Source organism: Tamandua tetradactyla, chromosome 10, assembly GCF_023851605.1.
Source record: "Tamandua tetradactyla isolate mTamTet1 chromosome 10, mTamTet1.pri, whole genome shotgun sequence".
Lineage (NCBI taxonomy): Eukaryota > Metazoa > Chordata > Mammalia > Pilosa > Myrmecophagidae > Tamandua > Tamandua tetradactyla.
Window position 1 is genome coordinate 21617286 of NC_135336.1, and position 23875 is coordinate 21641160.

Consider the following 23875-nt stretch of genomic DNA (forward strand, 5'->3'; position numbering starts at 1 on the left):
GAGAATACTGGGAGAACTTGGGCAGGCGAGGAGCCAGCTAGAATACGGAGTATTTCAGATAGTTGGGGCTGCCAGAAAGGAGGCACGCCAGAGGCCAAAGGCGAGGAGGCAACCCCTGAGTGTGAAGACCTATCTTTGCAGGATTACAGTTCCTAATTAGGAAAGGAGGTTTGCAGAAGGGGAACTTTCAGCATTCCACAGCAGGACTGTTTGCCATTCCTGCGATCTTTTACAGTCCTACAGGACTTTCCCCCCTCTGTTTCAAATGGAAAATGTAAAACACAAAGGAAGCCGTTAGCTGGCAAGCAGGACTGCTTCTTGGTGGGGCTTGCAAAAGAGGCCACACAGGACTGAAAAGCCCCCAAAAGCTGGGAGGCCCCTAAAAATTCTAGCCCAGTTCTCTTGGTATATAACAGGAGAAAGTGAGGCCAGAAGAGGGTAAAAGAGTAGTATATAACAATGCAGACAGGAACCCATAAGCTGTCGCCCACCCCCTCTTTCCTCATTTTGATGTGACAGAATGAACATCTCCATGCCTGCTTACAGCATAAATCAGTGCCTTGCTTTAAAAAAAATGCCACATGCAAAAATCTATTGTTCAAAAACAGAAATGGGTTGATTAGGGTGAATTATTCTCATTGCAAAAGCTTTCTTCTCTTTTTAAAAGGTTTCACCACAGGATTCCTTCCAAAGGCAAGCTTTGCTCACGCTGTTTAAAGTGGGTTTTGCTTTACAAAACTTGGTGTTAGGCACAGATATATTTCATAAACTGAGGCCCTTCGAATTCCAAAACAGCTCCGGAAGGGTTTGCATTGTTGTTTATAATGATGGATTCATAGGGACTCGGGTGAAGAGGTGTTAATAAAGCCTTAATTTGGGTGGTTGATGACATGAGGGCCCCAGATCCATCGTGTGGGGTTAAGGAATTGAGGGGGGTGGTCAGGGCAGGACCAACTACAGAATTTGTGGGGTCTGGTGCAAAATAAAAAGGCAGACCTGTTTGTTCAAAAATCGCCTAGCATTTCTGCAGAAGCAGACCATGAAACCAAGCACAAGACGCTTCTGAGGCTGGAAGGAACCCTGTGTGACTGAGCTAGTCCTAGCCCTGGGTTGGGGTGAATGGGGGTGGGGGTGTTGCTCTGAAGATGAGGTGCACAGACGTGAGAAGTGAGGCCAGCCAGCACTAAATCTCTCCTGTTTGGCTTTGAGACGCAAGAGAACTTCCAAATTTTATTTGACTTAAGCTCCTGGTAAAACAAGTTATTCCCAAGATCACAGATTGGGAAGGCAGTGGAAGTGTCCCAGGAGAGCTGTCCAATCTCTGGTCGTGGACCGAACTCCTTACCGTGCACCAGGCCTGGGGCCGGTGCTCTTCACCACAGTGGGTTTATCCGCGTAGAAGCTTCGGTATAATGTAGCGGTTAGGAGAGGAGCCTGTAGAGACACACACCGGGGGCCTAGTCTCGCTGGCTGTGAACTTTGGGCAGCTTATTTAGCCCTACTCTAAGTCTCAGCTTCCTCACCTGTAAAAGGAAGTAAGAAAAGTCACCTGTGTTATAGGACAGTGTTAATATTGAATGAGGGACCCTATTTCCGCTCTCTGCTCAGTGCTAGGCATATAGTAGATGCTGGATACATTTGCTGCCATCATGATGACGATGACAGCGATGATGACGCTGATGGGCGACCGTCCTGTAGTTAATAGTGCGTACCCCATTCTACAGAGGAGGAAACTGACACAGAGAGACTAGATGAACTGCCCAAGTTCACCCAGTGAGTGGAGGGGCTTGGCTATGCTCTTTCCTGTTAGGGAAGCTTCCTCGTTTGGCCTAAGTGCCTCTGGTGCACTGCACTCGTGTGCAGTTAGACAACCAAACACTCACTGCCGATTCAGAGTCCATCCGGCCATCCAGCGCACGCTTGCTGAGCATCACCGATGGCCCTCTTCTTGGTGCCCAAGATATACGAAGATGAGAGATGGAGGGGACAGGAGGGTGGAGCCCCAGGAGGAAAGGGCTCACTCCACATGGGGACTTGGAGGGGCTCCGTGAGGGCAGCGTGGTCGCCTGGGTTTTAGGAGAAGAACAGAAGACGAGGATGGAGGGACTTATCCGCCCTGTTGTGTACAATGGGGGCAACTGAGTAGCAGAGGTCCCTAAAGGAAATTCCTTCCACATCAGCCTCAGGCAAGTGCCAAGAGGCAGATGATACAGTGAACAGTGAGCCCTAGCAAGAGAAGGGGACACCAGAGCCTTTGGGGAGCCATACTCTTTTTGGCTTTCCATGGGTGGGAGGAAAGGTGGGTGTGAGGGCCACCATGCTAAATTTGGGGCTGCAGAGGCTTGCAGCTCCCACCTTTGACCTCACTTGGCACTCCCTTGGTGGGGGGGGTGGGGGAGTGGGGAGGGGTGCCCCCTCCCTTTCTGCAGCCCCTCGCCCATTCACTGCTGCTCTCTTGCTCTTATCTCCTCAGGGTCAGTGGACTTTCCCCCTTCATGGGAGACAACGATAATGAAACTTTAGCCAACGTTACCTCTGCCACCTGGGACTTCGATGACGAGGCATTTGATGAGATTTCTGACGATGCCAAGGATTTTATCAGCAATTTGCTGAAGAAAGATATGAAGTAATGAGTTGGGATTTCAGACCTTTCAGCTTCCCTGCCCCCTGGTCCGGTGTGGGGAGGCAGGGATTTCCTTTGCTGGTTGTGGCTCCCCTCTCTGCCACCCTCGGCTCCGGGCCACTGCTGCTGTGACCTGAGGTGGGAAGGCTGGGTCTGGGGAGGGACCTAGCCCCAGCGTGTGTGAGGAGGGGCCTGGGCAGGGCCGTCCTCATGCTCGCTGCTGCCAGTCATTAGAAAAACAAAAACCAGATTTGAAAAACCGCACTGGACTGACAGTAGCATGGAGTAGGGCAGCTTGTCAAATCATGACAGCATCTGTTATTAGACGTGTATGATTGTAGCCTATAAGAAGCCCTACTGAAACTTCAGCCCCTCTTTAGGGAATTAGGGGGATTCAGGGAAAATACCCTTTCAGCAAGCAAGAGCAGATGACCAAGGCTTCCCTAGAACCTATTCATGGATCATAATCAATTCCCCAGATTATTCTGGCATGGTGCTTGTTGCATATCTAAATTATTTAAGAACTGCCTGCCTGAATACAATCCATATGCCTTCTAGCACTGACCAGGCTAAGATTGTGATCCCAGATGGCTGGGCTCAGCCCTCCCCCAGCTCCAGCTCTGCCCCCCCGTAACAGTGCAGGCTGCAGGGTTGCCCGCCTCTGCCCTCGGCTGCTTAGAGCGCGGAGGGTGGGTGACTACATATACCAGTGGTGAGCAGTGGAGGTGGGTGCCCGCAGACGTATAGGTGGCCTGAGGGTGTGTGAAAAGGCCCTGTACACAAGCCAGAGCAAGGATTTCAGTGATGGAATGGAATCAAGAGGAGAGCAGAGAAGGTGAGATTTGAGTGGGCTTTGGGTGTGGCTAGCCAGAATTAATTGGTGAGGATTCTCTGAAGAGGAGAATCAGCTCGATTAAAGCAAGAAGGTGAGAGGGCTATGATGGTGTACTGAGAGCTGAGCTGGCGCCCTGGAAGAGTGAGGGCAAGGTGAGACCCTCTGGCTGTTGGTCCCTCATCCCACTCTATAATCAGGTGACCCAGATGAGGCAGGGCCTGGCTTCAGGGGCCTCAGGGAGCTTGGAGTCATATTTGGCAAGAGGGAGCAGTTATAAAGTTTGTCAGAGAAGGGTAGTATTGAAATAGGTGTTATGCCAGAGGATGGCACATCCATATACTGCCATGCTAATTATGCAGACCATAACTGCAACAGGTTAGCGTGTTAACATTTGGTTCTTTGGGCTTATTAGTCCTGTTAAAATTATGGTCTGCATATGTCACCATGTCTGCCTGGTCTACAGACCCCACTGAGGCTGATGGCCAGCTTGCCCCTCTTTAAATTACTGTTTGGAACAGGAGAGAGCAATTGCAAAAGTAGCAATGTTGGAAGGTCTCTTAGATGGTTCTTATGGTTTTCCAGTTACTCACTCACCTCTCAGACTTCTTAACCACCTCAGAACCAAACACACCAGATGTTGCATTCCATACTCCTTGACAATGAAGTCTTTCAACTTTTTTTTTTGAAGAAAGAAGTTGTGAATTTACAGAAAAATCATACATAAAATACATGGTTCCCATATACCACCCAATTATTAATAACTTGCATTAGTGTGGTACATTGTTATATTTGGTAAAAGCACATTTTTGTAATTGTACTATTAACCATGGTTTACCTTAGGGTTCACCATTTGTGTAGTACCGTTCCATGAACTTGTAAAAAGGTTTTATTCTAGTAACATATATACAACCTAAAATTTCCCCTTTTAACCACATTTGAATATATAATTCAGTGCTGTTACTTCCATCCACAATATTGTACTACTATCACCACCATTTATTACCAAAACTTCCATGGTTCCAAATAGAAATTTAATCTCTCCCAGTCTTTGTATCAGAAGTAGGCGAGACCCAAGAACAACAGAGATGCCATGGGGTATCTAGATGCCCTTCCAATGTGAGGGTGGATGCCCCAAGCCCAAAGTGCCTCAGGGAGACAGAACCCTCTGTCCTAAAACTGCTGGTCCGAGGATGGCTTAGTTAAGCAAGCTTTGTTCACGGAGGATTTGGTAATCAAGGTGTTATATGTACACTCTATTTTCTTATCTGACCATCAATTAATTTAGTAATAGACTCTGTATCCATAAAATGGACTCACCAAAGAACTGAGCTCTTATTCAAATAGATCAAGACACCAGATTTTCATAATCTCTTATACATAATGTCTCTTCAACCAGAAATCTCCATCTATCAACACTTTTTTGAAATGTTTTCTGTTATAAAAGTAATACATTCTAAATAGTAGAAAATTTGAAGAACAGAAGAAAGTTAAAATAATCTGTAATCCCATTATCTAAATATCACTACATTTTGTTATACTTTCTTCTTTCCGGACATTTTTCTATGCATGCCAGCATTTGGTTCTTTGGGCTTATTAGTCTGTTGCAATTATGGTTTATGATGATGACTGAAATAATTCTAGATTTCCATAGTTCTCAGAAGGATGAAATAAGTTTCATGCAATTCTAGGGCTATCATAGTTCATAGACTATATGTAGGACATACCTCTTAAGTCATAACAGGAAACATCTGATGCTTGACCACATGCTAAGACTTGAGAGTTCAGTGATTCTCCGAGGTTTGGGCCCAGTGTATCACTCTCACCTCTTCCAGCCCCCAGCCCCACTGTGACCACTGAATGAGCTCATCCTGGATTCGCCACCAGCTGTTCCCAGATGTGTCTGCCCTCTAGCACTTTCCTTTCCTACACCCCAAGGGCAGACCATGGGACTCCAGTTACTTCCTTAGAGGTTAGACTTTCTGAACACTGGCCTCTGCTGGGTCTAGTCAGGACCACACAGACCAAAAAGGGGAAAAGGCCGAGAGGACTACAGTGCCCTGATCGTGGTAGATGGACTGAGAGGGGGAGCCCTGTGTGACCATTTCTGATTGACTGCTGGTCTCTGAGGTCCTCTCCTACTCAGAAACCCTCCGATCTCTGCCTCCATCAGGAGCCGCCTGGACTGCACTCAGTGCCTGCAACATCCGTGGCTAATGAAAGACACCAAGAACATGGAGGCCAAGAAGCTGTCCAAGGACCGGATGAAGAAGTACATGGCAAGAAGGAAGTGGCAGGTAATCCACTGGTCATTTCACACTGGATGTTGCTCCTCAGCCCCATTCCCAACTCACTCCAGAAAATTTTTAATTTGTTACTGAAATAGTCTGGGACCAATTTAGGCAGCAGATTCAGGTACAGTGCTGCACTTAGTCCACATACTGGCCCAAGTGTTGCTCAGTGGAAATCTGTTTCTTGGCTACAACTGTCTCTCCAGTCTTACTCAGCTTTGCTCCAGAGGGACCAGTCAGGGCATCTCATACAGCCTGGCTCTCACACAGGTTAGGCCACCAAAATATTATGTCTTCATGGCTAAGGATGACCAATGTCACCTTTAGGTCTATTCGGCAACCCTGGAGAATGTGATCTTTTTAAAGGTGGTGTCTTGGTCATACATTTCATTACAAGGAACAAGGAGAGCACATGATCTAAAGAGAAAGACATGGTCCCCTCCCTCTAAGGAGGTTGCTTGTTACTGGCTCCATGTCTTTGGACTTAACTTTGTCATGCCTTCTTTTTCTCATCATAGACTGGAAATAATAGTGATACTAACTTCACAGCATTGATGTGAGAATTAAATGAGATAATCTTTCTAGGGCCCTCAGCACAATGCCCATATATAATAAGTGAAAAAATGACAATAGTAGCTAATATATACTGAGGGCTGACAGTGCGTCAGGGATGATTCAGAGTACTTTCTATGCATTAGATCTTATTCTTGTGAGGCAAGTACTATTATTATCCCCATTTTACAGACAGACTGAGACAGAGAAAGGTTAAGAAATTCTCCCAGGATCATTTAGCTAGTAAGTAGGCAAGCCAGGATTCAAACCCACAGTCTCCAGAGTACACAGTCTTAACAATACAAAATGCCTCTGATAGCAAGAAGGATAAAATACCATCCCCAATCACAAACTAATATCATCATCATCGTGTATTTTATTCATTTTGTTACCATTTTTTTACAATTATAAAATGACTGGGCTCCTGGAGGATACACGTTTCCAATACACAAAGAATGTATAGCGTAATGGGGAAGTGAAGCAAAGAGACATAAAAGGACATAGCACACCAAGAACTATAAACTATCAGTATAGCTCTCCATAACCATATATGTGAATGCCGAGAGGAGAATGGAGCCTGTCGCAGCCGACTTGGATGTAGTTATGTGACAATTCTCCCAGGGGCAGGATTTTGAAATTGGGCCTGGAACTCAGGCTAGGGAAGAGGGGTGGCAGCACCAGTGCAGAAGACCTGCAAGTGGAAAATGGGTTCGCCTGCTGGGTTCCGCAGGTGCAGCATCGTTTAGCTGGAGAGTCAGGCGACCTGGGGGCATTTAGACCTTGCCTATGTGGCAGAGAGAGAGGAGACTGCTCTTTCAGGGGACCCTGGTAATTTGTCACACACAGTGACTAGACCACAATTCCCTCAAAAGAAACAGCCTCGCACAAAGACTGAGGGAGGCAGGGAGAGCAAATGAGGGACCACAGGTGTGTGGGCTTAAGGCACCACCGTCTCAGCTGGAAATCTTCCACGGTCGGAGCCGGGGCTTGACTGGCCCTGTGTGAAGGTTTAGGTAAGTCTACCTCCCTCAAGTGTGAGGCGAGAGTTGGAGTGCCTGCGCTGCTTACCCTCTGATGCCATTTAGATCCAGTGAAATCAGAGTAGCAAATATCCCTTAAGAAAAAAAAAAGGGACCACAAAATCAGAGGTTGGCTTTACTAATGATCCTGTGGCCAGTAGATCTCAAAGAAGCGGTGTTTCTGGAGAGGGTAGAGTGGCTGAGTGGACTCCACAGAGCTGAGTCCAGCTGGATTTTTGGTGGATGAGGCTCTGGGATCAAGACATTAGAATATCAGATAGACCAAAGCCAGGATGACAACTAAATCCAAAGACGTGTACAGAGAAGAATAAGGGCACAGAAAGGAAACAAACAGAATTTTTCAGTCAGAATCATCAAGGAGCCATAATTTATGCTATCTTAATCACTTGATTTTTTTTCCTATTTATGGTGTTATTAACCATAATGTTTTCTGGAAATGGGAAGCAAAAGAGTAGAATTCAGAGAAGGAACCATCACTTTTCCATGAAGACAGTGGTCAGGTCTCACAAGGTTGCTTACAATAGTAGCCCACAAAATCCCATTAATGCAGAATGTACTGGAGCCTAATTTCACAGGTAATAGTTGAGCTGCATCTAACCATCTTGTATTATACTGCTTCCTTAGGAAAATGTTTTTCACACTTTAACTCCAGGCACCAGCACCTTAGTTCCCTTTCCTTAGTAGCAACAACAACCCTGGGATAGGGACTCCCTCTAGGAACAGTCAAGGTTCTATGTGGTAGAGCCTGGTGGAAAGGCGTAGAATAGAATGGGGTGGAACGTGGTGCAGGGAGAGGGGCAGGGCAGGCCCAGGTGGTCCAGTAACTCTGCATCTGGATGAGAGAAAGTACCTGGTTCTTGTTCTTCTCTGGTGGAGGTTCCATAAAAGGCCCTAGGAGGAAAGGTGTAATTTGGGAACAATCCCTACAAATAGGGGTGTGGATAAATGACTGATCATATTATTGATTTCAGAATGAAGTTATTCGGAAAGAGCATGTTTTTAATTTATATTAAAAGAATTAAAAAGAGACATGGTGCTGAGTGGAGGGGAGGAAGCTGAATTGAATAACAGGGCTTCTACATGTAAACTGGAAGCAAAAGTCTGGAGAATTGGAGGCTGTTGGCAGCTGCTTTCTGGGGTCCATAAAGACTCCAGCAGTGTAGACCAAAAGTCCATAGGGAGGAAAGCATTTGATTCAATATAGCACAAAGTATTCTTGGCATCACATTTGGATATAATGTGCTTCCTAGGGAAAATTAATAGTCTCAAGACTATTAGTTGCCAGGGACTATCCCAATTTTGCACCAGAAGACCAACGTCCTAGGAAGCTTCTCAGTCCAAGGCAAACTGGAATGGTTGCTCATCCTACTTTATTCTCAAAGGGGAGGGTACAGTTATAGATACTGCCCACCCAAAACACAGGAACCCAACCCACAAACAAGGTGCTTTCTCAAAATGAGGATAGATATGAAAGAATAAAAACTTTGCTTGTTTTGGTGCCCACAACTTCCACAGGTCTTGGTCAGTGAAGCAGCATCCAGTTTTTTTTTTAGAAATCAATTTATTTTATTTTATTTTATTTATTTATTTATTTATTTATTTATTTTAATTAACGGAAAAAAAGAAATTAACCCAACATTTAGAAATCATACCATTCCAGCATCCAGTTTTTGGTACAAAAGGCATGAAACTGGATGACTGGGACATGTAGATACTTCCTTTTCCAGTATGGACAAATTGATTCCTTACCAAGTTTTGTTTTTTATAAACAAGTTTCCAAAGACTGTTTATTAAGCACTTCTTGTCCCTGTTTTAGAGATTATATGCTGAATATCTCCATTTGATGGAAAATGCCACCTTAAGTGTGGCCTATTGGTTTGTTGATCTATATTTGCTGCCCCTTATGAAATTTTATACCCCTTTCCTTCTGGTAAATTCGTTTTAGGAAGTTTGGTAAGAAATAAAATTAACAAGGAAAAAGACATCATCTCTCTGCATCATACAAATGAAGATACAATTCTGGTCAGTGACAATCCAGATGTTTGGAATTAGGGAGCCCATGGACTCAAAGAGATGTTCCCTGAAGCACGTTTGTGTGTATGAATCATAGAACTTTGGAAGACCACAGCTGCAGGGAGATTAGAATCTTACAGCCCAGTTGCCTCATCATACAGCCAGACACTGAGGCCCCGAGAGTGAAGCTGACTTGCACAAGATCACACCATCATCGGTGGTTAGAGAGCTAATGTGCCCTGTTTTGGAAATGAACCCTCTGAGGTGGAGATTCGTGGACCCGGGTAAGCCAGCCTGTGTTGGATAAAGGAAGTAGTGAGCTGAGAAGGATAGCTTCTGAGAGTTTGATTAGGAAATAGTCTAGTCTGCCAATGACTCTGTAGCAGGGGACTGGTGTGGCCTGTGCCATCTCTTATCCATTTCTCAGACCAAGATTAGCTCCCATGGGAAGATCTGAGTCTTTTCATTCCAACACCACAACAGTGTCACAGGAACAGCCTTTCCCAGAAGAGCAGGGAAGATTGCCAGGTGGTCTTCAGGCTGCAGGGTATTCTCCGCAGGGCCACAGTGCCTCTGCCCCATGGTTAAGTTGGAAGGTCATCATCTCGCCTTTCTCCCTTCATGATCACCTTCACAGTGAGGCTTCCTGGGTTCTGTTCAGAGTGACCCCATTTTCCCAGAGACCCAACTTCCCCATGGCAGCAGAAGGCTAAAAGCATACCCATTCCACCCCGTGATGTATGCAAGAAGGCAGGCCAACAGGGCAGAGCAAGATGGGACATCTGTGCAAAGTATGTGAAAATCATCTGTAACAAGGAGGCCCATGAAAAAACAGAAATGTGATCCTGGTTGCAGCAGTAGGTCTCCTGTTAAGCCATGTGCACATAACATGCATGCTCGTACATGCATACACATCACACACATACATACACACATATACATACACGCACGCACATCCATGTACATACAGTTTGAGTCTAGGGGCCTTTTCTGTAGGATCCCTTAGCACCCCTGAAGCTCTTTACTTAAGAAATAATATTTTTACTGAATCATACTGGCTTTCCGGATAGTCCAAAATTGTGAGGTGTTATTGAAATACTTGAGTGAGTGAAGTTAATTCAGGAGGAAAATGGCTTTGCCAACACAGTTTGAGGGCCAATGAGTTAAGCCATTTGCTTATGGAGAGGTTGTTTCCTTCTCTTTCAGAAGGGGGCAAGCAGCCTAACTGTGGTGGCAGTGGCTTTTGGAATGCCTAGGAAAGATGGCAGGGTTTGGTTATGCCTTGGTTTTCTGATCTTACCTATTCTTAGTGACCTTAAAAAAGGTGGGGTAGAAAACCATATTTGAAGGTGAGAAACATGGGCACAATTATACATTATTGGGAATTTCTTGACCTAAATCCTATGCTTGGTTGAATTTTCACAATGCAAAGAAATGTACACCTCAAACTCTGGCATCCTTTGCAGCAGAAATTCTCCCCTCTCCCAAGGTACCTGGTCTCAGAATAGCAAAGTGTCAGTGCTTTCTATTTTCTTCAGGTGCTTTTTGAAGCCTGAGTGTACACCAGGGAAGAACACTGAAGTTCTGAAACTTCACTGCACAGCCATACGCTTGTGCTGGGGCCAACCAGAAAGTTACTCAAAATCTCTTAAGTATCTCAGCCATAAACAGAACTAAATGGCATCCTTGAGATCATCTTGTCCACCTCCCTGCTTACACAGAGAAGGAAACTGAAGCCCAGAGAGGTTAAGTGACTTGCCCAAGGTCAACAGAACTTTGCTTTGGGACCTGTGGGACCTGTGTTAACTATTCTCTTGACCGATTCAAATCATATCACTAGCATTGTTTTATGAGAAACAGCTCCACTGGGTCCAGTCAGCAATAAGTCTTTGGAGCTGTCTCAGCCTGCAGTTGCTTTATATAAACTATCCCTTTTATGGGAGTTGAAGCACAGTATGAAAAGAGTTTTTGTCTCATGTTGACCTTGTTTAGTCACATTAACGCACACATCAGTTCCAAGGCCCCATTCCATTCTCTGAACATCTTCTGACACGCTGACAGTCTGAACAGAGCAAGGCTGGGCTCACTCTGGCAGAGCCTCGGAGCTTGGAAGGCCCCAGTTTCAGGGAGCAGAGCTGCTTCTCCTGATCTGGGTGTTCTCCCTAGAGCACCTAACACTGCCCATCTGAAACCAGGGACCCCTCTGAGTCCAACTCCAGTGTCTCTTTTCCAGAAAACGGGCAATGCTGTGAGAGCCATTGGAAGACTGTCCTCTATGGCAATGATCTCAGGGCTCAGTGGCAGGAAATCATCAACAGGGTCACCAACCAGCCCACTCAATGCAGAAAAGATAGAATCTGAAGGTAAGGAGCTCCGGGAGGATTTTTCTCAGACCGGTTGGTGGGAAAGAAGGGCTTGGGAGACAGAGGGGCTTCTTTCTTTTTAAAATAAAATCTACAATGATAAATCCAGAGGTATTTTTAGGCTGCCTTGACACTAAGCCTAGCAATTATTCGTAATTGTTTAAGCTTAGGCTGAACTATCTTCAGAGGGAAAGTTACTTGTCTAATTGAACTAGAAGAGCTCAGTTATCGTTTTTTCTAATTTTATGTAAGAATTAAAGGCTCTATTGAAACTTTCCATTGCAAAAGTAATCCTTATATATTGATGAGCAAAAATAAAATTTAAAGATCACACTTTTATTTTGTAGGTTTTTAAAATATCCTTCCATATTTTTTCTGGCCTTTGTTTTTTTTTTAAAAAAAAAAATTAACTCACATAGGCTATATTCCTTGACATTTTTCATGCTGCTGAAGCATGCCATTTGAACTGGGTAGACTGTGAGTGGCAGGGCTCCTCCTGGAGACCAGTAGGATAAGTTACTTGCCTACCATGTTTGAAATGCTGCCCCACCCACTAATCAGGGAAGGCCTCAGCTTCTTCCCGCTTCTGGTGCACTCAGAGCCTGGCCCTTTTCCTCTCTGAGGTGCCTCATTTGGGCGGAGACTCCCCCCTACTGCGGTGCTTTCCATATCCACAGGAGGGAAACCCTTGTCCAGATTCCTTTTGTGTACCAAAGCAGGGGGATTGGCAGGGCTGGTTGACCAGCTGCCCTGGAACTTCTTGCAGCTGGGGACAAAGTCCACAGCACATGGGCCTGGTCTCTTCTGATCCAGAAATAACTCCCCATAGGACCCAGAAATAACCAGAAGGCAAGGGAGAGGATACAGAATCCCCTCAGGGTTACAGCTCTTCCCTGGGCCACTTCCAAATACAACATGAAGGCAGTATAAGTAGTAGAGACGAAAACTATGGGCAAGTTGAGAATGCCTGTAGGACTTGGCTGCTCCCTTTTAAGGAGCAGGTTGAGGTGCCTGCTGGAGGAGGAGGACAATGGGATAAGGACCTCAGGAAACCTAGTGTGGTTCTGCCCCCTCAACTGAATCCCGCAACGGCATGAAATGCAGCCAAAAATCCTTTTAAAAGATGATTTCCTTTTTTAATGTGTCAGCATAAGGGAAAGGGGGTGGGGGGAGGCTGAGGCACAGTTCTCTCTTCTGCCAGAAAGCATTTGGCAGCAGGCCAACCTCTCCCTGGGAGAAAGGCATGCTTATGGTGCAGTTCTCTAAGCTTTTATTATTTGCTAAATTATAGTAACTTTTTAAAAATCAGCTTTTTCAAATGAGGGATGAGGAAAGAACAAGAAGTGAGAAATGACCTGGTGTCCTCTTCTCTGTCTTCTAGAAGATGTCTCCCAAGCTTTCCTTGAAGCAGTTGCTGAGGAGAAGCCCCATGTAAAACCTTATTTCTCTAAGACCATTCGTGATTTAGAAGTTGTGGAGGGAAGTGCTGCTAGATTTGACTGCAAGATTGAAGGTAAGTTGTAGCTGTGCTCCTCTTTACCACAAAAGGGCATTGGCACAACTACCATGTGCCTTGGGGAAAAAAGTATCAGTTCTATTCAGCCTATAAGCAATTAGGAACAGCCAGGCAGTGGGGAAAGCTGGGTCAGGAGGAGCTTGTCCTAACGTCCCCGCCCCCACCCCAAATCCCACCTTCTGAAGGCTCAGTGCCCTTCAGTGGCATACATAGGGGCACATGTGATATTTCACTTTCTTACACTAGACCTGACTGGCTATGGGACATGTTTAATGAAGTGAGCTTTGAAAACCTCTGGGAAGCATACAAATGGCTGGAAGGATAGCACCCAAGGTTATAGAGTATGGAGTCCTCTAGCTCAGCTGCTAATCAGTGGGCTGAGTGACCTTGGGTGGTAGGCTGACCGTTCTGGACCTCATCTGCAAAATGATGTCCAGTGCACTGAGTTGCTGTAGGCTATGTAAGGTGATGGTGTAGGGAAGGGGAAATCTTCTCTGTGTTTTAAAGATGTTATAGAGTAAAGGGAAAAGTTATGAGATTGGTAAGCAGAAAGAGCAAGCATGCACCATGGCTTCAAACACAGGGTAGATTGGGACCCAGGCTCTGCGGCAGACCATTCCATTTGCAGCCTCCTCCCATCACCTCTCCTCTGTTTGCCAGGAATAACAGGCCATAGAATCATGTGTTAGAGCTCAGGGACCTTAAGGAATCTTAGCATAGCAGCTGAAAAATTAGCAACATTGATGGCCCAAAGTGCTTTTGTTTCCAGAGACTGCAACATTCTGAAAAGACAAGGGCAAGTAGAGATAGGTCTCTTTGCTTCAAGTCTGTGACTGTCATGTACAACTAGAGTAAAGGATTTTCTCCCATTTTGCTCTGACCGACTAAAGCACAGAAGTTTATTAAGCAACTTTCCCAAGGTCACCCAACACAGTACAGAAAGTCAGAACAAATCGTGTCTCCTACTTCTTAACACTCTCCAGCAATATGACTGTATAATGTCTTTTGGGTAAAAAAAATCCAAAGTCAGGAATGAAAAAACTATTTTTCTCCAATGTCTTTATATCATCAAATACCTTATAAATGGGTTTACCTTCTCTAATCTTTTTTTTTCCACTCAACTGAAAAAATTAAAAAAAAGAATGGGCTACATTTGATAATGTGGAAGTTCTTAAATTTGGTTTTCTGCTGAATGCATTGGAGCCACTGCTTATAACTCTCATCATCACCATTTTCTTTGGGTCTTCTTAGGCTGTTTCCTTTCTCCTTTTTTTTTTTTTTAATTTAATTATTATAGCACAATAATTATCATCTTTGTACTTATTTTTCCTCTTTGGGATTAGGTCCTTGATATTTGCTTAAACTTTTGACTAGAGCTCTGAGAGGAAATTAAAACACATGACTGCTGTTTTGATAAAAAACAAAATTCTACTTGAAAAGAATACTAAAATTCTTAATTTTTAATTTTTTTTCTGGTTAGGGCTACAGTTATTTTCCATAAAAATATATTATGTATTTTAAATGTTTATTATATATATATATATATATATACATGTGTATGTGTATGTGTTTCATAAATTTTTAACGCTGATCTTTGCAGAAACATTAACCTGATAAATTGAGGCTAATCAGTGTGGCCAACTTCCTGTTAACAACAAAAAGATGATTTGCTTTGGAGCACCCTAAGACAAATATTACTTTCTTTTTCTTAGCAGTATTATAAGCTCCTCTGACTTATGCTTTTTATACCTGTAAACAGTCTTATTGAGGTATAATTTATATAGCATAAAATTCACCCATTTTAAGTGTACAGTTCAATTATTCTTAGTAAATCTGCACTGCTGTACAACCACCACTTCAATCCAATTTTAGAACATCTTCATTACTCCAAAAATATCCCTTGTGTCCATTTGCTCTGACTCTTATTTTTAATTTAAATTTAGATTTATTGTTTAAGTTAAACTTTTATACAAGATTTTTAAAGATGGTGTTTTCATCCAAAAAATTCTTTAGCCCTGGTTGGAGCTGGGGCAGGATTTCACGTGGTACATTTTCTCTGTCAAAAGGTGGGATGAAGGGCACATCTTATATGGGTGGAAAATGGGACAAACCTGAAATATTCTGTTTGGGGATTTGAATATTAGTACTTACAATGCATGGCCATATTTGAATGTAAATATCAGAATGGATAGTAAAAGCAAACCTACTCTTTTTCCCTTTTGCCCCCTCAATCAATAGAGGTAGCTTAGGAGTTGCTTGCATGAATTGCTAAGAAATTTTGAGTAACGATTTCTGCGATTTGGGTTCTCTCCCTGTGATGCAGGATACCCAGACCCAGAGGTCGTCTGGTTCAAAGATGACCAGTCAATCAGGGAGTCCCGCCACTTCCAGATAGACTACGATGAGGATGGGAACTGCTCTTTAATTATTAGCGATGTTTGCGGCGATGATGATGCCAAGTACACGTGCAAGGCTGTCAACAGTCTTGGAGAAGCCACCTGCACAGCAGAGCTCATTGTGGAAACAATGGAGGAAGGAGAAGGGGAAGGGGGAGAGGAAGAAGAGGAAGAGTGAAACAAAACCAGAGAGAAGCAATTTCTGAGTCATAGTAAAGACAATTTCTTTAAAGCTCAAAAAACCCAAGATACTAAAAGCACCTAGTATGATTCTCTAGTTAGGCCATTTGGGGGTTGATAATTCAGCAAGTTGATACCTAGCAGCAGCGTTATCCATGGGCATTAATCTGAATTAGCTGGCACCTTAAGATACACTTAGTGTGGCTAGATTTCCTTTAGGGAAACCATCCACTAACTTGCCTGACCAATTGATTTTAGAGAGAAGATAACCAATAGAAATATTTATCTGGTCAAAGTCATAGATTCTCCAATAGAAAGCCCTCGTGAAAAGTAAGGCCAAAATGAGGACCCTGGGCCCTGCAACCAGAACCCAGCCCAGTGGGTCCCTGGAGATGGAAGCCTCTGACTCCAGAGAACCGGTTCTTCTCCAGCCCTGCATCACATTATTCTAAAAGCAGTTGAGCCATTTTAAGTTATGAGGCACATTTTATTCCAAAGCATACTGCAAGGAGTTTGAGTGTTTCATTTCTCTCCCCCATTCCACCTGCTGGTTTTCCTAGCTCCGAACTTGCCATGTAAGCACCAGGGCATGACACTTAGATTCTGAAGGCTGGTCTCTGCTTATGGCTGACTCTGGCTTCTTAAGAAAAACAGATTATCCTTTCTTCTAAAACCACAGGGAAAAAATCTAAGCTTATCCCCTCTTTGATGATGTCTAGCAACTTCAGACATCTATGTAAGAACCCGTGAGCAAAAACGCTAATGTGCTTTTCTTCTTAAACTAGGACTCATGTTTGTGCTGTTATAACATCAGCTCTGGATGGTAAATATTTTTTGTTTGAATGTATGGAAAAAATGGTCTGCTGAAAAGTTATTTTTATTTATTGGCCACAATGAAATAGATTTCAACTGATGAAGAGCTGTAGACCTCCACCTACTATGGAACCTTCTTCAAGATAGTCTGAGCACATCTTCATTCTAAACCCTCTCCAAACAACTCTACTTACCTTATGGGTTCCACAATATTTTTGTTTTTGAATGTGCATCAATCATACCTTACCCCAACCTTGAAGTATATTCTTAGACCTGATAAATGCACTCAGACTTGCATCGTTAGGAATTTTTTACTTTCTTTCACTATATTGGCACTTAAATTTTTTCTTTATAAAACCTTTTGAAGGTCATAAGCAAAGGCCATAAACTGATGCCTAATATATTTCCTTTGCGCGTGAGTGTGTGTGTAACATTCCAAATACTTTTTATTTTCCACTGTTTGTAAAGTGTCGCAATTTAATAAGGAACTTTTTAATATAGTTCCTTAAGAACCAATTTTAAATTACTTCAGTGCAATCCTACACAGTATCAATATTAGAACTTTGATATTACTTAGTCTTATGTTATCTTCTATTCTACTTGTATCTGCTTTTTGCTGCTAGTTTCAAATTGCCAGTATTTTTCCTTTTGCTTCTTAAACTTCCAATATCTTCCATGATAGCCACAGTATTGCCACAGTTTATTATAAGAAAGGGTTTTTAATTTGATTTAGAGCATTCAAAGCTTTTTTTCATCACTTTTCATTGTGTTTAGGCTATAATTGTATGTGTGTATGTTGTGTGTGTGTGTGTGTGTTTGCGTGTATATGGTATGTATGTATGTTTACAAGTTTTGAATACCTTCTTGAAATTGTCTTAATATTCTCCCAGTTTATTATGCCATCAGAATGGTAAATGAGAACACTACAACTGTAGTTAACTCACAACTTTTAAATAAAGGATACCACAGTGCATGCTGTTTGTTCAGTCTTTGCAGGTTTCTCTTTTTTTTCCATGCCACCAGTTGTAGAATACCTAGACAGATCTTGGAAGCTAAAGATTTGATGCTGCATAAAAGTAAAGAATTATGTGGTTGTGGTTTACTAAGGAACAGAATAATTTCTGCAATTCTGTTTATATAAGGTAGCCTAATTTATACATGTAGTTCAGATTTTCTATTGAGCATCAATTTAGTACCATTACTTTTCTAGAAGGATAGCTACAGTTTCAGGTTCTCATAATACTAATATCTCTAAGACACATTTTTAGTGTGAAAGAAGATTATCCTTATCGTCGATATTAATTACGAGGGGTTCATTTGAATTGGTGACTTTGGTACAGGTTTTTAGTGACAGCCAAGTGTCATCTTTCCAAGTCTTGATATTGAAGGATTTGTTATCAGGAAACTGTCACTCCTGTTTTATAGGAAATCTGTTATTGAATACATATAAGATGGTAAGCCCCCCATTTCTCAAGATGTTCAAACATTTCTGTAGATATTCTAGAAAGATTTCAAGACATGCGGTTAAATGTTGTGTTAGATAATTCTGTGATTCCAACATGTCATCTGGAAGAATCTGCTGTCCAGTTAATAAATATTTCAAATTTTTACATTTTTTTAAGCTACTACAACCCACAAATGTTCCTAGTGAGGGACTGATTATTTTTAAAGAAAAGGACCATTTTTATTCCTTGCTAGTGAATAATGTACCATTTATGTTCTGCACCAGGAAAAATAACAAAAATATTTTCTTCCATTTCATTTTCATTCTAAACATTAAAAAAAAGTCTATTGACTGCTCTTTGTATTAAAAAATATTTCTTCCCAGTGCCTGCCCATGCAAAATATATATATATTTCTGTGTGTAAAAAAGATATGCTAAATGGTTGTCAGCAATAAGTTTATTTACAGCAAGGCGGTATTATTTTATCAAAATGTTTGAGGTTTACTCTGCTCCACATCTCACTTGCTTTTTTTTTCTCCAAGCCCTTTAATATTCACTTAAACAGCTGAGACACAAGCAATAATAAAAACTGCAATTTTTACATTACAAGGAAAATCATTTTGTATGATAGCTGCATGGTGTACTAATTTTCTCAAAATCTCTTCTACAATAACATTTCATTGATACTCTGGGTCATAGGTTGAATCAATGAGGTCACAAAGACAGGCAGGAAGGGATTAGACAAATCAAATATTTACTGACTGCAAACTAGGCACACTATACTACGTTTTACACAAGTAAATGTGAAGATAAGTTCTGGTTATCTATTAATACAAAAACAATGCTACCATCAGATAAGCTTGTGTTTTAAATGCTTTCACTTTAAATTATGACCCTTTGTACTTAACAAAGATTTTTTGCCCAAAGAAACATGTCAACATAAACTAATACATGTTTTGCATTTCAAAAGATTTTATACAATGGTGTAACAGCAGCACATGGGAACATTCAGTCTGTTTTACTTGACTTAAATCTTGCGTTGTTTCATTTCCACCTACTGGGTACCATTGGCCAGTATCACGATTCCCTGGTTTATCACCATGATTAAAACTTCAGTTAGGGAACAGTGTTTTCTGGGGGGGGGGGGGGGGGGGGGGGGGGGGAAGCAGGTGATTTTTTTTTTTTAACATAATACAGCTAAAGCTTTCAAAAGTAGGACCTAATTTTCAAGTTCCAAAGCTGTCATTTAAATAGGAAAATGTATTTGGCTTAATCAGCTCTAAAGTGAAGCAATTGTTGCCTTTTCAACAAAGCCTTAAATCAAAGCAGATTATTTTCTAGAAAGCCAAGTGATTCCCAGCTTGTATTGCACAAATTTCAAGGGCATATATGGTTAGCTTTCTACCCTCCCAAAATCTAAACTGACTCCTCACTCCTCCAACAAATCCTTAGATTTTTCAGACCCATTATTTTCTTACCAAGCTGTCTGCTCCCTGTTCTTTTTTCCACCTATATTCTCCTTCTACCCCCCTCAATCTATACCTAGAATATTGCAAGAGAAAAGACCATTTCTTAGCTGCATAGTCAATTTTTCACCAGTCACCACTACTCTGCTTTTAATTTCAGAAACTATTTAGTAAAACTGGCCAACTGTCAGGCTTCTACCATTCATCCCCCCAAAAACACAAGTGTCATGATAATAATAATAAAAATACAAGAATTCTCACAAACCTAGAAGGCACCTTCTTTGAGCCATCTAGTCCGTTGTTCTAATGCATAGATGTGAACACTAGAGGTGAGATGGCATGACATGCCCAAGGCTCTGTGGCTAGTTAAAGGCCGACGCTAGAGCTGTATTTCAAACTCTTTCCACTATTCTTCAACTATTGCACACACACACAAAGCCCCTAGGTTAAAAGTAAGAAAAGTCAGTAAACCATGATAAAAAGCCCAGTATAAAGGAAAAATCTCTGGGCTGTCTCTGCAGACTTTTGTACAGTACGAGGCCACACAATACCTTATTCTCAGTTCTGAAATTGAATCAGTGACTACACAGAACGTCAGTATTTGAGAACAAAAGGTCCCATCAGCTCCATTGTTTTCAGTCTTCAGCCACAAGGTTACGCCTTACTCACAAATGCTCTCGGTGTTCAACAAGATGAATGAATCTAATTGAATCAGGATTCAAGATGTACACTGAAGATCAACTCAAAGGGGAACAGGTTTTTTACAGGCAGGCCATCCCAGTTACCTTAAAGAATACACTTCTGATTAATTTACAGAGTTGTGACAGAGCCATATGATTTAAGTGAAAGTCAACACAATAATTAGATATTAGCAAACAATCAATTTGGAAATGCAGGCTTGCAAAATTCAGAGTATAAATGAATTTTTGTTGTGGCCAAACACAGACACTCCTCAGGAGAAGGTGGATTGGAAAACACTGAACAGAACTACATAAATTAGGAACTGAAAGGGATGCCTCAGAAACCAGTTCCTTTATTTTATTGCTAGTTTTTTGTTTGTTTGGTGACTGCATAGCCTGGAAATCAAACCCAGGTCTCCCGCATGGAAGGCAGGCATTCTACCACTGAACCTTTTATTTATACATGAGGAAAATGAGCAGACACGAATTGGTAAAGCTCACACACAGCTAGTGCTATTTGCAATGACACAAATAAATACAGGGTGATAAATACCGAGAATGTATTAAGCCCATCATTTTAAATAAAACATTTCACTAAGTCCACTGATTTAAACAAAGTATTTCAAAACTGACACAAGGGGTCGGGGGTGAAGTTGTTACTACAGCACAGCAGCATGTTTCACAAATATATTTATGTTTGAAAGATTAAATGGGGAAAAAACTTACCTCGAACATTAATGCCCAGTTTTGATAAACACAAGTTTTCGTACAATTTTCTGATATATAGCAAAATGTACTAATTTTTAAAAATGCACATTCTTCAGCTTTCTCTTATACTTTTTTTTTTTTTTGGCCTTATCTTTCAAAACAGCATTGGGTACTTTTAACCTAATCTAAGTATTGTTACATGTATGTATATTGTAATTACACATTTTAGGAAGAAACAATATCCATGATATTTCAGCTAGCTCATAGTGTATTTATAAAAGGAAAAATACTTATCAAAATACCCTTTCCACTGGGAAAAAAAATAAAACCGAAAAATGGGTCTACACAAAGTAAAAATTAACTCTGGAAAATTTCAGTGTGGTACATGGTCCATATCAAACATATTTGCCCCCATTCTCCCAAGCTGTTCACTTATTAAATTTAAAAAAAAATTAAAAAATATTTTTAATCCATTTTCTTGATTTTAATAGTGGAACTTTTTCTTTAATATTATACAATTCTTACACTGTAAATGCATAGTTCAATTTTTTTCATAAATGTGTAAAAAATTTTTCAATCAACACAATCAAGTTTTTGAGCATAAAATTTTAAAATATTTTACATTGAGGTTTTATTGATATTTGTTTTTCATTCCACATCATCTTCGGCCAAGCTCTAAGCACTTACAACTCTCTAATTGTCGGGAGCTTAATCAGAAGCATCTGGTGCAAGGGTTTGCTGCAATACTTTCAACAATTGCTGTGGGTGTCCAAACACAACAATTGCATTTGTCAAATGGTCCCACAGTCTTCTCATATTCAGTCGGGCTAGTAACTCTTCACCAAGCCTTGTTTCTTCAAGGAAAAATTTCTGAACAGCTTCAGCCTCTTTAAAGTCAAGTAAACGTGTCACAGAACAGTTAGCAAGTGGATAAACCTATGGATAGTCATGAAAAATAATCATGATCACAGGATCTTGGAAAGTCCAGCTCTCTCCATGGCAAGTGTCTGTTTCTTTCTTTGCTCTTGCAGCCTATTCTTGAAATTGTGGTCACTCGGTCCCTTGCGGTGAAAGTAAATGCCATACCTGGTAAAAAGGACCCCGCAAACATTCGCGGTGATGACCCTCCACTGTGGAGCTAGGAGGGCGGCGTCTGCCGGAAAGGAGCCGTCCGTGTCTAAACTCAAGGCGTACCTCGCCGCTCAGATTTGTCACTTGCTTTTTTTTTTTTTAATACTTTTATTGACAAAGCTTCACACACACAGAGCCCACACATGCTATACAATCAAGAGCTCACAATATGATCACATAGTTGTGTATTCATCACCATAATCATTTTTAGAACATTTACATCACTCCAGAAAAAGAAAAAACAAAACTCATACATCCCATATACCCTTTACCCTTCACTCTCACTGACCACTAATATTTCAGTCTGCCCAATTTATTTTACCCCTTCCCACCCCCATTATTCATTTATTTTTAATTCAAATTTTCTTACTCATGTGTCCATGCCCTGGATAAAAAGAGTAACAGGCACAAGATTTTCACAATCCCACAGTCACACTGTAAAAGCTGCATTGTTACACGATCGTCTCCAAGAATCAGGGCTACTGGGACACAGCTCTACAGTTTCAGGTACTTCCCTCCAGCCACTCCAATACACCATAAACTAAAAAGGATTATCTATAGAATGCATAAGAATAACCTCCAGGATAACCTCTCCACTCTCAGCCACTGAACATTTATTTTGTCTCATTTCTCTCTTCCCCCTACTGGTCAAGAAGGCTTTCTCAGTCCCATGATGCCAGGTCCTGGCTCACCCTGGGAGTCCTGTCCCACATTGCCAGGGAGAGTCACACCCCTGGGAGTCATGTCTCATGTAGGAGGCTAATAATATTTTAAAAGTCATAAGCCCTTCAAAAACAGATAAAGGAGATGACACCAGATGAAAAATCAAGATTTTGGAAGACAGAAAAAAAATAGATGAGTGGGTAACTGACTTAGAACAGAGAAGCCAAAACCAAACTTGTAGCAGGGGAGAAAGTCAGTAAGAAGACCCTGAAGATGCAAGGTTGGGAGGAATGAGGTACCTGTGAAGGAGGGCCTGAAATGGAGCGTAGGGTATCAGAGAACAGACGCAAACCAAGGTCTGTAAGATGAGAAGCAAGTCAAAAGTCCCACTAGGCCAGCAGGGCAGAGGTAGCAAGGGGCTAACAAGGAGTTAGGAAAGACACGTGTCTAAAATCCAGATCTGAGCAAGCCAATAGTGCTCATGGTCAACATGCAGAAAAGAGCCTGACTGTGGAAAGGCTTTTCCTAGGTCTGCGAGGTTTTTTTTTTTGTTGTTGTTGTTTTTTGTATGCTGTATGGCAGGGTCACATTTCATTATTTTTCCATGTAAGTATCCCTTTATTGCAGCACCATTTGTTGAATTTTTGTTTGTTTGGTTTGCTTGTTTGTTTTTGTTTTGGGGGGGGGGGGAGGTGCATGGACCGGGAATTGAACCTGGGACTCCTGCATGGCAAGAATTCTACCACTCAACTACCCTTGCAAACCCCACCCCCCAACCCAGGTCTAGGAATCTTTATAGGGTTGATTTGATGGACCAGGATTTCTTTAACAGTGAACCATAAAGAAAGGGTTGGGGGAACCCTGACATTTACAATCATTTTAATCTCAGTGGTTCTGATCATAACTCCCTTACCACTGGATTTGGAAATGCCCATAGTACACAAACAAAAGCCCACAGGTACTTCCAGGAAGATGGCCAAATAGAGTAGTAGCTCGAGATCAGCCCTGCTCCACGGAAAAGTTAGAGAAGGCACAGGAAGGCAATTGAGGCAGCGATCTGAGAGTGCGGCTGACCTGGGAGAGCCTTCTGCGCCTCATAGGGCAGCCCTGGTTACAGAGGCCGAGGAACTGAGACGCAGAAAGCTGGAGCCTGGTGTGGAGGTG

General features: G+C 42.1%; 1 protein-coding gene across 4 annotated transcripts in view; it reads left to right on the forward strand.

Annotated features, from left to right (window-relative positions):
- MYLK (myosin light chain kinase) overlaps positions 1 to 17605 on the forward strand; it is a 318148-nt gene extending 300543 nt beyond the window's left edge. For 3 of the 4 annotated variants that reach the window (XM_077118122.1, XM_077118123.1, XM_077118125.1), the window contains 5 exons: positions 2474 to 2626; positions 5629 to 5752; positions 11585 to 11714; positions 13096 to 13227; positions 15554 to 17605. In XM_077118122.1, the coding sequence (XP_076974237.1) occupies positions 2474 to 2626; positions 5629 to 5752; positions 11585 to 11714; positions 13096 to 13227; positions 15554 to 15804 (790 nt within the window). In that variant the 3' untranslated portion in view covers positions 15805 to 17605. The remainder of the gene's footprint in view (positions 1 to 2473; positions 2627 to 5628; positions 5753 to 11584; positions 11715 to 13095; positions 13228 to 15553) is intronic. The other variant, XM_077118124.1, reaches the window with a different exon arrangement.
- The last annotated feature ends 6270 nt before the right edge of the window (positions 17606 to 23875 follow it).